At 34.4% G+C, this 18,397-nt stretch overlaps 1 protein-coding gene and 1 pseudogene across 1 annotated transcript in view; both read left to right on the top strand.

Annotated features, from left to right (window-relative positions):
• LRRIQ1 (leucine rich repeats and IQ motif containing 1) overlaps nucleotides 1–18,397 on the top strand; it is a 187,082-nt gene that overhangs the window by 156,372 nt on the left and 12,313 nt on the right. Inside the window, exons 22-23 of the mRNA XM_049782952.1 lie at nucleotides 6,826–6,952; nucleotides 9,488–9,548. Of these exons, the coding sequence (XP_049638909.1) occupies nucleotides 6,826–6,952; nucleotides 9,488–9,548 (188 nt within the window). The remainder of the gene's footprint in view (nucleotides 1–6,825; nucleotides 6,953–9,487; nucleotides 9,549–18,397) is intronic.
• LOC126023243 (uncharacterized) lies at nucleotides 12,730–12,851 on the top strand (annotated as a pseudogene).

Here is an 18,397-nt window from a genome sequence, read left to right as displayed (position 1 = left end):
GGTCCCCCGTGCCTGCCAGGAGCAATTTCTGAGCATGGAGCCAGGAGTAACCCTTGAGCACTGCCGGGTGTGACCCAAAAACCACAAAAAAAAAAAAAAAAAAAAAAAAAAAAAAACTTACTGTGTCATTTTTCATAATATTCACTTTATCTGCATGCTTAAAATTACATTTATCTCAATTTTCCTTGTACACTGATAGAACATCTATGCTCTTAGGTATGTGGGTAAATTTTAATGTTACCCACATATTGGATCACATTCTACAAGCATTGATTTTAGTAGTGAAAGAAAACCATGGATAGAGCAGTAAAGAATATTATAAGACATGTAATCAAGGGATTTCTACGGGATATTTTGGAGACTATCTCTAACCTTATTTACATACCAAAGAAATTTTGGATGACCAGAGAACTTCTTTAATAATATGATGTACAGCTTCAAAAATAAAATCTGAATTTCTCAAACACTAATACATTAGGTTATTCTAAGCATAGTGTTTGTAGGTGTAGGAGAACTCTTGGGGCTATTATTATACATTGGGGAGGATTAAGGTATTATCCTAAAGGATATATCTGCAGATTTATGCAGAGCCTTTATTTGTTGCAGGATATTTTTAACATTGTCCTGTGTTTAGAGCTAGAGGAGTTTCATCTATGTAGTACAATATTCAATTTTACTCTAGAAAGACTATTTGCAGTGGGAGCAGTACATGGAAGCAAGACCAATAGCAAAATCAGAAAGACCAGTAAGAAGGTTAATCTAATCATTTAGATAGGATGAACTCAAGGAGTAGTGATGAGATTATTAGGAGAGTTGGCTGACTGAAAAATTGGGAGCAAAATAATTCTTTGAGGAATGTAATAAAGAATGCCAAATCAGCATCTTACTATTGTTTCGGAGTTATAAGTGCAATGGGGTGTCACGTTATAGGAACTTGAGAAAAGTTGGAAATACATGAGTTTTTATAATTTCTGTTTTAAACAATCTGGTGGACACCTAAGTGAACATTCTTTGAGTGGACATAGATCTAACACTGAAGGAGGAAGGAAAGGAATTTGAATGAATGAAGCCACCTTAATAGAAGAAGACTTTAGTTCAGAAGAAGCTCCCAAAATGCTGATTTTTAAGGGACTGTCAAGGAAAGAGTATATGTAGGATATTAGGGTATAAATGAAATGTTTGGAAGATTAATGAAATAAAATCTCAAGCAAAAGTAAGGACCCTAATGTCTACCAGCGGCTATTGTAAATTGATACAAACATCGGTGGCCACACAGGACAAACGGGAAATTGCAAGCAAAGAGAAGGACACATGTTTATCCCATCAGCAAGCCAGCCATATGATTTCATTGGTCTTCTATTGCAAGAAGGAAGGACATTTCCCACACTCAATTTAAAGGAAACAGGCCTTCCAGAATGACAGAAGGAAGCAACAGTGCTCTGTATTATAGAGGAATCACTCAAGCATGAACCTGAAAATGACTCGAAGATTTTTGCAGTATTGAAGATCTAGTAGGGAACATTTAGTTGACATAATCAGATTTCTATAATTGAATGAGGAGAAAATGCAAGAAAAAGAGGCATAGGGTATTAAAATAATCTTCACAACTTTCTAAAGGCTAGGTACAGTAAAGAGAAAATATTAGAATAGTATAAATACGAGATCTAATTTTATTTTTTCTTTCTTTGGAGACCATGCTCAGGGATCTAGAGTGACAATTGTGTTACACTCTAAATCTGTTATATTTAGTAAAATATAGCAAATGTAGGATAACAGAATTTTATGTAAGAAAAAAAATAGTTTACCATATTTTCCGATGTATAAGATGATCCTTCAACTCATGAAAAACTTCCTAAAAGTCAGGAATCATGTTATATGCTGGTATACGGCATGCTGAAATTTGTTCCAGCTTCAGGGATGAGTGATTCGCACCCCTCTTACCTTTAAGAAGTAACTTACTTTTAAGACTTTTAGGAAGTTTTTCATGGGTTGAAGGGTTGTCTTATACACCGGCAAATACGGTACATACATTTATAATGATATTTTGTGGAAAGTTTTGGTATTACCAAAATTGCTAATATGAGTTAATTACATTTCATATTAGTATGCTTAATAATTTAAGTAAAATTATTTAAACATCTGTTATGCCAGAGAGCCAGCACATGGGTAAGTAGCAGTGCTTGCCTGGTACACAACTGACACCAGTTTGATTTCCAGCATCATATTCAGTTACCTGAGCTGAGCATAGAGCCAGAGTAAATCCTGAGCACTGTTCAATGTGGTCTCCCAGGCCTGAAAATAAGTGTATATGTGTAGACAGTAGTAAAGATGGGACACCAATGATCAAAGGAAAATTATTTTGTTGGGGTTGATGATACAAAAATTAATGAAGGCAGATCAGTAAAATAAGAAGCAAGTCAATAGGGAATGGTTTCCCTATCTGCAGGCAGACAGGAAGGATTTATGGGGCAGATGACTTGAAACTGATAAGCATCAGTTAAGTAGTCTAGGGCACCATTATTCTTTCTTTATAAGATGTGAAATGCTAAATGCAAACATTCTGCAAACTTCAAAGAATAAATCTTACTTTCACCTCGGTGACAAGAGAATTTGGAAACAGTTTAGCATTAACGGGATCACTTCCTTCATAGTAGTAGGCAGCTTCATATGTAGGCAGCTGGGGCCAGAGAGGTGGCGCAGTGGTAGGGCGCTTGCTTTGCAAGCCGCTGACCCAGAACAGATTGCGGTTCAATCATGCCATAAGGTCCCCCAAGCCAGGAGTAGTTTCTGAGCACACAGTCAGGAGTAACCCCTGAGCATCACCGGGTGTGGCCCAACATCCCCCCCCCCCAAATGTATGCAGCTTCATAGCATGAACAGGATCACTTCCTCCAGAATTTGAATTTCAATATCATAAAGAATATGTCTCTAACCTCACCACTAGATTCACCCTGTTTCTGACACTGAGCTCCTGCCAATCTACCAATCTGTTTTAGGGTTAAGATTAGGGTTTGAATTAGCATGTTTACTAAGGGATTGTTTAGAATTTTAGCTGCACTCACATTGAAAACCTCTGAGAGTTACAGGTTATAGTAGTTTTTTGTTTTATTTTGTTTTTGCTTTTTGGGCCACAACCAATGTCGCTCAGGGTTTACTCCTGGCAATGAGCTCAAAATCACTCCTGGCTTGGAGACCATATGGAACGCTGGGGGATCAAACTACAGTTCGTCCTAGATTAGCACATGCAAGGCAATTGCCCACTGCTTGCGCCACTGCTTCAGCCCCTATAGTAGTCTTTACTTGAATACTTTACAAAGCGATTGAACATTGACTTGTTACACAAATCAATTATTATATACATTATTATATAATTACAATAATTATATAATTATATATAATATATATATAAAATAGTTGTACAAGTCAACTATTTTACTGTTTTGAAAACAAGTTGCAGAAGATATGTGGTTGGGGTGGATGGAGATTACACATGCTCAAGTTCATGCACATCCTGTTTTCTTCATTATTGTTGATTTGTTTGAGTTCAAAATACACTCGTTACAAAAGAATTTTTTACCTATAAGATTTCATCAATTATTTCAGTACTTTAGTAAGACCTCATTATTTTTGGTGACTGTATTTATGGGTCCATTGGTATCATCAACCAAGGTATGCCTATACATTGCTGAGACTATAATGAAGAGACTTAATGTTATAAAGGAACTGAGTGTAACAAGGTAGACCCAAGTTATTCTCCATGTGATTGGAGAGCGACTGTTCAATCCAGAACCCCATATATCAGATGTGGAACCGATACAGGTCCCAGCAACAGCACCAGGAACCAAATTCCTCCTTGGGAAATTCCTAATACCGCTCTGGCACCAACTTGCAACAGTTTTGGTATGAACTCTGACATGAGGAAATGGCAACAACTTGATCTAAGAGAGGATTGCCCTATTTCATCACCTACCAGTCTGATGCAATCAGGAGACATGACATACTTTGTTCTATGCAAAAATCAAAATTGCTAACTACAGAAGACTGACCTTGACAAACAAGGACTGGGCAAAACCTATTGAGGGTCCATTGAGAAAGATATTAGCTGAGGTTTCGGCCTACCTAGGATTTATACAAAAACCAAGATCTCTAATTCAGAGATATGAATTCGACAACTGCTGCTGAGCAGAACTTCTGGAACCATACTGAAAGATTCTATCCTAGGTTCAGTTGAACTACGCATATAACAAGTTCTCTGCCTACAGAGGTGTGATCTCATCATCCACAACTGACCATAAAGTTCCCTGGCACCATAACAAGAATTCGGGAGATGAAAATGATCGTGTATGGAGTATGTAGTGGTTCATATGATAGTATGCTTTAAGGGGGAGAAACCCTGTATCTCTTAGACCAAGGGAAGTCCCGTTATAATTTCCCCAATATTTACTGCGCCTATGCAAACAAAACAAAACAAAAGAAAAAAGAAAAAGAAAAAACACAAACCTTTGTAAGTAGTTGCTGGGTTTTTTTTTTGGGGGGGGGGGGTTGTTCCTTTTGTACTTTGTTATTACTACCCTATTGTCTTTTTTATTTTTTTTTTTTGGTTTGTTTTGCCTTGTTTCATTACCCTTTTCTTCTTTTTTTCCCTCTCTCCTAAAGGGAAATTTATAACAGCAGGACGGACCCCTCCTAGTTCCCTTTTTTTCCTTTTGCTTTTGTCTTTGTTTTCTTCTCCCTTATCTTTTTGTATATCTCCAACAGAACCACATTACTGGAACCTTCTTGTTCAGCCTCACAATTTGAGGGGAAAGAAATGGATGGTACCAAGACCAGATAGTCCAATGAACATTTACTGGAAATAGAAAATGATCAGACTTGAACACCAAACCCATAGTCAACAACAATAGAATCGATACTTAATTTACATTAAGCTGTACAAGTGGGAAACAGTTACACTAACATTATGGGCAGGGTTAAAGGAGGGATATATGGGATGCATGCTGGGAACAGATTGAGGGAAGACAACATTAGGGATGGGAATGCCCCTCATTGTCACTATGTGCCTTAAATATTTCTGTGAAATAATTGTAATTTACTTTGAACACAATAAAAGAAAAAAGAGTTTTAAAAAATTAAAAAATCAAAAAGACAAATAAAATAATAAAGGAACTGAGTGTAACAATACTAAATCCTCCCTTTGAGTCTTCTTGATAATTTCTCTTTACGTGTATACTCATATATAAAAGCTGCGTTGATTTCATGATTTCAGTGGTTTGTCCTCACATCTGAAGCCATATAAAGTTCTCAATCCGGTTCCTATTCAGGTATTGGTTCCAATTCAGCTTGCATGAATTGTAGCCATTTTAGAAGTATTTAACTTTACATCTTAGCAGAAAAGAAAGAAATTATTTAAAGAAAAAAAGTCATGATTTTTAAGTTCCATGAGAACTGGGTCTAATATTTCTTTGCATTTAAAACTAGAATAATTTGACTAATAACAGCCGCAATTTCTGAGGAAATAAAAACATGAGAAGTGTCTCATCTCACCATTCAAAATGACAGATTAGAAGACTGCATGAAAGTCAGAGTTTATATAAGTGCACATGCATGAGACCTGCAAATAAATATTGAACCATATTCATGTTTTGCAAAGAACTTAAAAAAATAAGGTCACTTAGTAAATACAGTTATCTGTAGTGAAAGACTAGTTCTGTTGTCAATAAATGAACATTGGAGGGGTTTGAGAGCAGATGTGGTTTAGGTGCTTGGATTCCTTAGAAAGTAGAGTATACTCCACCCTATTGCCTGTAAAGAGTGCTCAGCACATTGAACTAACTTTCTGAGCCTAAATTAGCATGTTAATGTCATGTATTTTCTCCTATCACTTTGATTACTATGAATTAGTACCTTTGTTTGGTTAACTGTCAGTCACACATACAACTTTTAGCAAGTCTTAAAAAAAAGTGATGAGTATATTACTGAGAAAAATCTCAGAAATCAAGGCCATTGTACAATTTCTTATAGTAATCTGCTGAGAAACCTGTCAATGTAACTCTGAAATGCCTGGCAGAGACAGCAGCAAAATTGACATTTTTAGAAAATTTAAACATATATTATAAATTTTATATTTGAATATAGGTGTTGGATTTCTTTTTTAAAATTAGTACATTCACTTTATATCTGTTACCTTATATATCCTTGTCTTAATTTTCTTTTCTTGTCTATTTTCCATACCTGTCTTCATGTGATTCTTCTCACTCATCTCTTAACAACATTGTTATGCCTCTAGGCAATATTGTAAATTCCACTGAAGTACATACAATGACATAAGCAACTTCCCTCAAGCCTGATATATAATATCTGCCTAGCATTAGATACTACTTTAAGTTACAAAAGCCAGCCTCATGTATATACAAGATTAACATTAGGCTTCAACTCAACTCAATTATCTTATCTATTTTACATATTAATTAAGTAACTATGAGTATAACTTTGAAATGAGTCAGAAAGACATGATAGTAGAAAGATACTGATTATAGTAGAATTCAATTGTCTATCAAATTTGATGCTACCTTTTCAAATGAAAAACTCAAAAATTATATGTACTGGTGGTTGCATTAAAATCTTTTCTTAATAAAACAGGTAGATGTGGAACTTCGAAAAGAAAACTCTTAATCTCTAAGTGGTTAATATTATTTTCTTATAGCAATTTTACCTACCATGAATAATTTTTAATTTATCTTAATTGTACTAAAATGTTTAGCCTAAAATGAACGATTAATTCAGATATATTAAAAAACAAATTAGAGCTCTGTATTTCTTTTTTAGGTAAAGAAGAATTAATCTACAAAAATACTACTGGAAATGAAAAAGCAGAAAGAAATAAGGAATATACATATCAGTGGCTTCACATGCAGGTCAAAGGTCATAAAACTAGTTCCAGAAATATGAAAGGGTGAGGTCATTTTCTTTAAATTAAATTTTTGTAATACAAATGCATCTTGCCAAATGAAACCTAGGTTAATTTTGCTAAAATAAACATGACTTTATAGCCAAAGGACATTATAGCTTGCTGTCAGTTTATTGTATTTTTTTAATTTCTTATATTTATATTTTTCACACAGAAATGTTTGAGAACTGTTACTGTGATACCTTAAAGCTATAAATGAACTACAGAAACACTAGTTTGTTTATATTGTGTTATTTTTAATAATGTTTGTTTGAAAATTATTATTCAGATATGATGCTAATAGTTTACCAGTCATGTAATTGATGATCAGTATTTGTCATGTCTCAATGCTTTAGTTGCCTCTGCATCATAACACAATGGTATTACCTTACTTACCTCAAGACAAGAGGTGAGCACACAAGGATAAAAACAACAAACACTTATATCCCTTAACAACAAACAAGATAATTTGATCCTAATAGATAAAAGGCTGTTTTTATTATTAATTTACACATATAGATTTGGTTTTTCACTATTCTGGAAGTTAAAAGTAGAAGATGAGGTAAGTTTTTTTTAATGTTTTGTATTTTATGTTATTTTATTTTTTTAATTTTTATTGAAACCATTGGGAAAGTCCTTCATAGTTGCATTTCAGACATACAATGACAATGAATTAAGGCCATTTCCATCACCAGTGTTGACCTCCCTCCATCAGAGTTCCCATTCTATACCACCACCCTAGCACCGTGGCCTGCCAGTATAACAGCCATGTTAAGTTTAGAGTGTTATATTTGGAGTCTCTTGATTTTATTGTTACTTGTAAGAGGGTCAGGTTTTTTTTGAGCTCTCTCTGTCTCACTCTCTGCCCATCTCTCGGTCTCTGTTTTTGTCTCTGTCTCTTTATCTCTTGCTTGCAGAAAACTCAAGCATTTTTCTGTTTGACTTGTAACTACCCACTTTCTCACTATGCCCCAATACACTCATATCTCATATCAGTGTCCTAACCATCTCCTCTGATGAGAATGTTAGCTTGCTTAGAGACAAATCTGCACACTATTTAACCTAATTATCACATTTAGGCCCATTAATTCCCAAATCTACTCATTCTGATATATGGGGGTTAGAACTCAAACAAAATCTTTGAGAAAACAAAGTTCAGTCCATACTAGGTTAATCAAAAACATTCATGTGAATAAGGACAAAAAATACAAAGATAATATTTTAAAGACACTTTAAGATTTATTTTAGTTAAACATTACAAAAAAAACAATGTAAAATGTGCTATAAGCATTTTCAAGAATATAAAGCAATGACAGACTCCAGAGAAAAAGTTTTAAACTATCTCCAATAACTTGAACTAGCAGCTAATTAAATGAATGACAATATCCTACAGTATAAAATTTTAATTTATCAGCAAGTACACTATATAAAAACTGAAACCTCTCTATAAATATATGTAAATTAAAATGTACACATGTCATCAATTCTGTTTTATTTTTATGCATTTAATTTAGTTTGAAATATCATGATTTATAATACTTTCATAGGGATTCATAATTCAGATTTTTATTATGACCCCTCAACAGAGTATCCCCTTCCTTCTACCATTGTCTCATAACCTCTTGCCTCCTCTTACCCCACCCCATGCTTGTCAAACCCGGTTTCTTAGACAGCATCCAATAAATATGTTTTCAATAACAGTTTCTGTAAAAGCCAAGTGCCCATCTTCTATGTTTAGGTGAAAGTTCTCTGTGAGCCTTAGCACTATGCATTAAACATACTAGAGCTCTTTGAAAAGCAGCAAGAATCAACATATTGAGAATTCTCCTATTTTACATTTGTCACAATATAGGAAAAGCGAAAAAAAAGTGTTACTCTAGATAGTCAAATGGAGTGGTAACAAATACTGAGTAATTTATAGTAGAGAGAAGCATAACTAAAGAACAATGGCAAAGGCAAAAAATCCCTGAACTCTGGACATGCTATGTAGGTAACCAGGGTGGGAAAAGGGTGAAAGGTGTTTAAAGGTAATTACAGCTATTTTTAAAGAAGCTTGACGTTGTCTTCAAAACATAGGCTGCTTTGTAAACCACGTTAGCTCTGTAAAATAATTAAAAAGAGCAAAGCCTATCCCACTACATAAAGCAAGTAAAGAATAGGTAAATTAAGTAGATGTTCAAGTTTGTTAACTATCATTATTAGTAGTCTCAATTTTTGTCCTTTCGCATATACTTACATCTATCAATGAAGTATAGAACTTTTCTTTTACTTTTTTGTACACTTAAAATTTAGAATGGAAATAAATATATGGATTTGTATGGAACTTTCCATGTAATGTAGTTTGAGAAAAATATTATGGTGTAGTAATCTTGAACAGCAATGCCATAAGAAATCATACACGGAAACCATTTTACCTAAACTATAATAAAAATATAAATTATTGGTTTTTTCTAATTTAATATTTTTTTCCTAAATCTTTTTTTGTCTTTCTCCCATGCTCGTTTATCTTGTGGCATGATTACTCTTTTTTTCCCTCTGCAGCGAACATTTCCTACCTGAGTTAGATCCAGAGATATGCAGTGGTGGAAGAGTTCAGCTTGTGGTAAGATATGTATTTATAGAAAGATGTTATCCATATCAATTTATAAAAATATATATGCTTAATATAACATAACTGTATTCTGGGTCTATATAAAATCTACTTGTTTTTAACATACTGTAATATTACTTCAGAATATTTTATATATTATATTTTAATAGCAAGTTACCATATTTTAAATTGTAATTTTTTGGATAAAAATGACTTTATCTGATTATTTCCCCAAATACTTGAGGAGAGTAGAATATTTGAAAGAGGCTGTAAGGACGTTACAGTGGTTTGGTGCTTGTCTTGCATATGACCATCTGTTTTCCCAGAGCACCAGCTGAAGTGATCAATGAACACAGAAACAGAAATAGCCCTGAGCACAATGGTTATGGCTCATGAAACAAGAGAATACTAGAAGTAATTACAAAAGTACTATCACAACTGTGTTAACACAAAATTGTTAATACAGAATCTATCTAGATATAAAGAGAATTCAAAGCCAATTTTCAGTGTTTCTAAATATTTCCAGAGAAATTATTGTAATTCATGTCAGAGGTCTGAGGCCTTCATGGCAAGAGAAGATTTTATGCATCAATTTATTCTAACTTTATGATACCTGTTTATATGAGCCAATCCCCACACCCAGATTAAGTATTCAGTTACAAAACACAAAAATTTAGATTGCCTTAATGATCCTCTAGAAACTGATAAAGTATATTCTAATGAAAACTAGTATTATGATATACAGATATTCATAGTTCTAGTGAACAACTCAAAGAATTTTCCTGAAAGAGGAATTCAATTAAGAACATAATTTAAATGAGTATTTTAATATTTAAAATGAATATCATAAATATTCTTAGTATTGTGTACAAAATTTAAGTATTTACTGGAAAAAACTTTTCATTTAATAGAGTAGCCATTGAAAGTGCATTTAGGGGCTGGCGAGGTGGTGCTAGAGATAAGGTGTCTGCCTTGCAAGCACTAGACAAGGAACGACTGCGGTTCGATCCTCTGGCATCCCATATGGTCCCCCAAGCAAGGGGCAATTTCTGAGTGCTTAGCCAGGAGTAACCCCTGAGCATCAAACAGGTGTGGCCCGAAAAACCAAAAAAAAAAAAAAAAAAAGAAAGTGCATTTATATCACCCTAAGAAAACGTACAATAGCATAAATATTACATATGGAGTGCTAACTCACTGCTTGGAGTTAAGAATGGAAATAGAAAAGTGTCATGGAATCCAATGATAAAAAAAAATACCATTAGGGCCAGAGCAATGGTGCAGCAAGCAGAGCCTAATCTTGCAAGAGGCGAAGCCAGTTTTGATTCCTGCTAACCCATATGGTACCCTAAGCCATGAGTAAAAACATAAAGGAAACAACATCACCTTTAATTGTAGCACTTTGAAAAGTGGTTGTGCAAGAGAATAAAAGGGGAACTTACGTTTACCTTTACCTCCTGCTGTGTTCAGAACAAATCTAGACCAAAAACTTCAGTTAAGCTGTAAAGGGAGGGGCCAGAATGCTGGTGCAAGCAGTAGAAAGTTTGCCTTGCTCGTGATAACCTAGGATGGACCAAGGTTTGATCCCTTGGCATCCCATATGGTTCCCCAAGCCAGGAGTGATCTGAGTGCATAGCCAGCAGTAATCTCTGAGTATCACCCGTTGTGGCCCAAAATAAAAAAGAAAAAAAGCTATAAAGGCACCAGAAACATAAATAACTAACTTTGCAGCCTGCAAGAAGTTCATCCAGATGTACTGGAGACAGAAAGAAAAAAATGTAATAGATAATTTCTATTTATTTATTTGTTTATTTATTTTTGGGTCTCACCCAACAGTGCTCAGGGATTACTCCTGGCTCTATGCTCAGAAATCGTTCCTGGCAGGCTCGGGGGACCATATGGGATGCCGGGATTCGACCACTGTTCTTCTGCATGGAAGGCAAATGCCTTACCTCCATGCTATCTCTCTGGCCCCTAAACAATTTATTTTTAAGGTGCTTACCTTCACCTTTGACAATCAGATAAGTCTATTGGGATTATGCCCTCTACAACTGAACTATAAAATCCTGTGCTAAGAGGCCAGATCCCATAGGGCAGAAGCAGTTATTGGTGAATCTCATAGTCCAGTCTCACCTCCACTGCTCATCTTTCTGATGAAAGAACTGTTGGTGTCCCTGCTTGGTCTCACTCCTCACAGTGGAAGGCTCTGAGTACAAGTCCTCTGAAAATCTCCTGGTCAAAAGCACTTGTCCTGCCATGCAGCAGATCCTGCCCCTGACTGCCTGGATCTGACTAGTTACAAGAAATTTGTGCCTCTGGAGAAAGTGGCCTGTCGGCCACCCAATGTCTAGTCAGTAAACTTGGAAGTCCAACTCAAGGCACTGAAAGGATTTAGTACTACCTGGATCTAAAACTTCAAGTTCAATTTTCAACCACATGAGTTTGCCCACTTAAGATATAAGTGTGTGAGACTGATAAAGGGCTCAATAGTGGGCAGGATACCCTTTGCCTTGCTAGAAATGACACCGTTCCCCTCCCCAGACTTCTGCTTACATTGTCTTAGTCTTGGGACTTCACTACTTCTGGGAACTTGAGTCAATACCTAGATGCTTCCCAGATGGTCTAGTAGAACTTGGTACATAGGTGCCTCTGAGTACTATCTCTCTTTGATATCTGGTCATCATGTAGATCAATTGAGCTTAGGCTCCTAGCACAACTCAGGCCCACAGGGAACTAGATATAACAGAAAGAGATACACAGTTCATTAGATTCATGCACATGAATAGAGCAAGACAAAGGGGTGGAAAGATTTCTTACTACATTTGAGATGCAAAGCATTTGAAGATAACTTGAAAGTCTTTCAGTGATGCTTACTGAGGTAAGGTCAACTGTTTCATAAAAGAAGAAAGAACCTCAAAGTTCAAAAATCATAAAGGTAAAGAAAATACAGTCAAGGTAGATGGGGCACAATAGCAGAATGATCAAAGCTGAAATCTCAATCAATGAGGTAAAGTAGTGGAAATTATCCCAAAATGCCAGGAAATAAAAAAGAATTAAGAATAATGATGGGAAGTAGAAAGCCTGTCTAAAGTACAGGCCTATGTGGGGTGGGGAGGAAGAACACTTGGGATATTGGTCATGGGAATGTTGCACTGGTGAAGGATTTTATATATATTTAAAAAAAAAAAAAAGATAAGGCCTCCCAATTCTTACCACAGGCTGTATTCTTTACACTGACTGTATAGAAAGTAAATGCACCCCATATACACCTCAACCCAGGCCCTTTGTCTGGTCTGTATTGTGAACTGGGGGACAAAAAAAAAAAAAAAGAATAATGATGATAGGGATGGAACGGTGACACAGTAATAGGGCGTTTGCCTTGCACGTGGATGACATAGGAGGGACCATGGTTTGATCCCCCGGCATCCCAGATGGTCCCCCAAGCCAGGAGCGATTTCTGAGTGCATAGCCAGGAGTAACCCCTGAGTGTCAACTGTTTGGCCCAAAAACAAAACAAAGCAAAACAAAAAAAAGAATAATGATGACAACAATTTTTACAAAATTCACTGGGAATTTCAGAAAAACAATAAGCAGAATTTTTATTACATAAATTGAAGAACGGAATAAATTTTGTTCAATTTGAGAATTTTAAATTTTAGTTACTATACTTTCAGTTCTAAAATATATATATAATTGATTATTATTGAATATATGTTGATCTATGTCTTATTCACATATATTGACATGTTATTTCCATTTTTCATAATGGATGTTATATTTTAATTAAATCTTGGCTCCATTCATAATTGGCTTATATTTATTTTCTGTTCTTTAGAGAAAGGGTCATGCTATCCTAATTCTTTACTTGTGAAATAATTTTAGATTGTGTTCCAGAAAATTTATATGTTAACGATATTCTCTTATACCTCTTGGTAAAACAAAGATTTATGTAGTTAGATATGATCTGCTTTTGAATGGTGACTAGTTGTCAAAATGTTATTTTCTTGTAATAAAACTATATTTGCATTTTATATGTTATAAAATTGCATTTAAGATTTTATTAGTATTTTACTACCTATATTTTTAGGAACTACAGTGATGTGGATTTTCTCATTCTTAACTGGTTATTTTGCATGTATTTTTTTTAATTTGATAAACTAGTCTCAGGATTTTCTTAATTTAATTTTAAAGAATGAGTTGCTGTAAAAATAAGAAACATCCCCCAAAATTAAACTGAGTAAAAGGTTAGAAGATTTCTAATCAAATTTTCTATGAGATTAATGACCGGTCACTAACCTACATTTATATTAGTCTATATTGTACTACTTATGACATATGTTATATATGACAAATATGTAACAGTGACAGATGTCTTCTGTTTCATGCTGAAGAAATATAACTAAATACAAAGTAAGGTAAACAGAAATAGAATGAAAACATTTTGTGTTTGTTTTTGTGAGAGGAGACAAGGGGAGAGGTCAAGGGCTTTTATCAAGAGGATTCTGAATTCACTGAAGACCAGGATAAAAAAAATTGGAGTACTAGAGAACAAACATGCTTAGAAACTTGTTACGGACCTGTAGGCAGGTGGTTTCACAACTATCTATAGACTCTATCTAAGAAGGTAATGGGAATTAGAAGGGACATTCTACTTCTTGCTCCTTTAAGATCCACAAATTCATCAGAACAGGCTCAATAAAAGGACAAGTAAAAATGGAATACAGTAAGTGCCTCTTAGAGTTAAACGGATTTGTATATATACCCATAAATAATATACTCTGACATTTTTAAATGTGCTGAAATGAATTTTGAACTTTCTTGATAAAAAAGCTAAGAATTGGAACTGTCCACTATTTTTTTTATTAAAAATCAAAAACAAAATGTTATTTAACTTAAAAACATAGACAATATTATAGACCAAGACAGTTGTGTTGTTAATGAAATTAGATGGCTGCAGACTCCAGAATTTTAATGAAACAAAATAAAAAATTTTAATATGCCCTTCTGTAAACAAACTCTGATATGCTGACTATTGTTTGAATAAAGGACATTTACTGGGAAGGTTTTAATGGAAAACCCCTTTGGAGGAGTGAAAATAAAAATTACTTTGGGCACAGCTATAACTCACATAACTCATATCTGAGAGGCCCTGGGTTCCATTTCTATCCAAATAAATACATGTTTGCATATACACACACACACGAGTGCATGCTTATGCACACACATACACACACACACACACACACACACACAAAATTGGCATAACACAGCAAGTTGCAGCAGAGGAAGCGAGTTTCTGTGCCAACATGAAGCAAAAGGATCAGCCTTTGATTTTTAAAGCTGTCCAATGTCCTTCAGAGAGACTGTGACTGACAAAACAGCTCTCTGCTGCTTAGGACAGTTTTAGTGAGGGATTAGCTAAAAGCAATCAGACACACATTTTTTTTTAAACTGAGGCATGTGACTGAGTTGTTTAAAGTAATCTGATTAAGGTAAAGTTCATGCTTCTTAGTTATTAATTTACATATATGCATAGTATTTTGACTGTCATCAAATAAATGAATCACTTCAAAAGTCATCCCAACAGAAATTCCAGCTCCTCTTTTTATTTGTTTAGGAACCTGAAAGTATCCTCATCTCTAATGTATATTATTGAATTATGTAATTATGTATAGGATTATGTAAGTTTGCTTTGGAAAGAAAGTCAACATGTTTATGAATACAAAGATGTGTTTCAAAGATAAAGCAAATGCTAGAGTATAAATACAGGCAAGGATAAATAGATCAAATGATATGGATAGAGGGCTCAGGAATAGATCTATGACAATATTAGAATACAATATATGATAGAAAACAGAGATTATTTGGCCAATATGATTTAGGAAATTAGCATTAAGAAATAAAACAAGATTACATACAAATTATATATATACCCTTTACAGTCAAATAAAACTCAAAGAATGTAAATATCAACTTATATGGTAAATTTATAAAACCAAAAAAATAATATCCTGAAAATTTGTCATTGAATGCATAATTATTTAAAAATATACAAATAGAATAACATAACTTGCATTGTGTAACAAAACTGATTAACTTGATATTTTAAATAAATATTCTTTTCTGTGAATGATTTTCTTTAATAATTGGCATAATTTAGATAGAAACAAAAAATTCATATAAATAATTATATGTAAGATAACATGAGATTAATATCAAAATATAAAAAACTATAAATTAAATAATACTTGTAACCTACTTGTAATGATAGAATAATAAAATAACTGTTCATTTTCATAAACACATATTATTATGAAGAATTTTTAGGTTTTTGTTATCGGAGGACACTCCTAGCTCTGTACTCAGACATTACTCCTGGCAGTCTCTGGGGACCAGATGGGATATTGGGGATCAAACTAGGCTTGACCACGTGCAAGACAAACTCCTACCCAGTGTGCTAATTTTCTGGCCCCAGAAACTTTAAGTTATACAGAGGAAGAGAAAAATAGAAACTCACATGACTATTTTCAAAACTAGAAAACTGATTCAAAATTCTGTAATAACATGGAAACACTGGGGAAAATAGAAGCAAGTAAATTAAGTCTGGAAAAAAATTATTATTGTTTATTAAAAAAGATATTTGCATTTACTACTACTCTTGTTTCTTGGGAGAAAAAAAGAAATGAAACAATTATTGCATTGTTTCATTAGCACATATAATAAAGCAGAATGATAGTCATATTACTGTCTCAGGGTTAGAGGCACGTTATGTGTTCATTATTAAGGAAGTTAATAAGGAACATGCTAGAATATATGCTTTGGGGTACAATGCTTATAAAACATTAAATGTATACATATTCACATACATATATCTATATGGTTTCAAGCACCACCAAGAGAGTTTACTGAGTCTAGGTAGAGCTAGGAGTTAGCCCTGGGGACCCCTGAGCTTCCAACTCCATATTGTACATGTTCTGAACCATCTCTCCGCTTCTCCCATGAAAAATGCTTGTTCGTGCATTTGTGTGATCCTCTGTCCCCAAATGGGCCTATTTTTATTTCTCATTATACTATTATCACATCAGAAGTACAGAATAAATACTATTATGACTGACCTTGTGTCTTTTATGCAGAAAAATTAGAAAAAAACAAACTGAAAGTTAATTTAGATTTGAGGGAGAATTATGGTATATTTGTTTGTTGTAGCTATTTAAGCATGAAAATAAATGCGCACAACAAGAAGTATGAACAACGAAAGAATTGTGAGAACAGAGAGATGCTCAATAGGTTGGAGAACTACATTTGTGGGTCAGAAGCGCTGATGCTCTCTCAGACACCATCTGTCCCTTGAGCAATGCTGACATTGAGTCCTGAACTCTGTGCCTAGAGTTGCCCTGAACATTGTCAAGTGTGGTCCCCAAATCCCACAACTAAATATTGGTCCGTACTTTTCTTTTTTGGCACTATCTCTGTCTGGTTTTGGTATCAAGGTGATGTTGGCTTCACAAAAGCTGTTTGGGAGTGTTCCCATTTTTTCAATTTCATGGAAGAGTCTGGCTAGAATTGGTCGTAGCTCTCTTGAAAGATTTGAAAGAATTCATTAGTAAATCCATCTGGGCCTGGGCTTTTCTTTTTGGGCAGATGTTTAATTACAGTTTCAATGTCGTCAATAGTGATGGGGTGTTTAGATAGCTATATTCTCCCTATGTAACTGTGGAAGGTTATAAGTGTCCAAGAATTTTTCCATTTCTTCTAGGTTCTCATGTTTAGTAGCATAAAGTTTCTCAAAGTAGTCTCTGATTACCCTTGGATCTCTGTGATATCTGTCGAGATCTCCCCTTTTCATTTATAATATGGGTTATCAGGTTTTTCTCTCTCTCTTTGTGAATTTTGCCAATGGTCTATCAATCTTGTTTATTTTTTCAAAGAATAAACTTCTGCTTTCTTTGATCTTTTGGAATATTTTTTTGGTTTTCCACTTCATTGATTTCTGACTTCAGCTTTGTTATTTCCTTCTGTCACCCTATTTTTGGTTCCTTTTGTTGGTCATTTTCTAATTTTATGAGCTGCGTCATTAAATTATTCAGGTATGCCCCTTCTTCCTTCCTGATGTGTCCTTGCAAAGCTATAATTTTTCTTCTCAGGAGTGCTTTTGCTGTGTCCCATAGAATCTGGCAGTTTGTGTCTTCATTATCATTTGTCTCCAGGAAAGTTTTGAATTCCTCTTTGATTTCATCTTGGACCCACTGGTTGTTCAGTAGCAGGGTGTCTAATTTCCAATTGTTAAAGTTTTTCTTCTGTGTGCCTTTGTAGTTCACATCTAATTTTAGAGCTTGTGGTCAGCAAACGTAGCCTGCAAGATTTCTATCCTCTTAATTTTATGAAGGTACTTCTAATGTGTCAGCATGCAGTCTATGCTGGAAAATGACACATGTACATTGAAGGAGAATGTGTATTCAGGTTTTTATGTGTGGAATGTCATATATATATGTATACATATATATATATACTAGTTCTCTTTCTTTCATTACTCTTTTCTGGGCTAGTATATTTTTGTTGGGCTTCAGGTTGGTTGACCTATCAAGTGTTTACAGGGCCGTGTTGAGGTCTCCCACAAATATTGTGTTATTATTGATGTCTTCTTTCAGATTTGTCAGTACTTGTATTAGATAATTTCCTGGTCTCTCATTGGGTGCATATATGTTTAATAGTCTGATTTCTTCCTGTTGCACATATTCCTTGATAAGTAATAGTGTCCATCTTTGTCCCTTACCACTTTTCTGAGTATAAAGTTGGTTTAATCAGATATTAATATGGCACCCAGCTTCTTTAATGGTGTTGTTTGCTTGGATGATTTTCCTCCA

The sequence above is a fragment of the Suncus etruscus genome, chromosome 11, assembly GCF_024139225.1.
Source record: "Suncus etruscus isolate mSunEtr1 chromosome 11, mSunEtr1.pri.cur, whole genome shotgun sequence".
NCBI lineage: Eukaryota > Metazoa > Chordata > Mammalia > Eulipotyphla > Soricidae > Suncus > Suncus etruscus.
The sequence above is the reverse complement of the archived record's forward strand: the minus strand, read 5'-3'. Positions and strand labels throughout refer to the sequence as shown.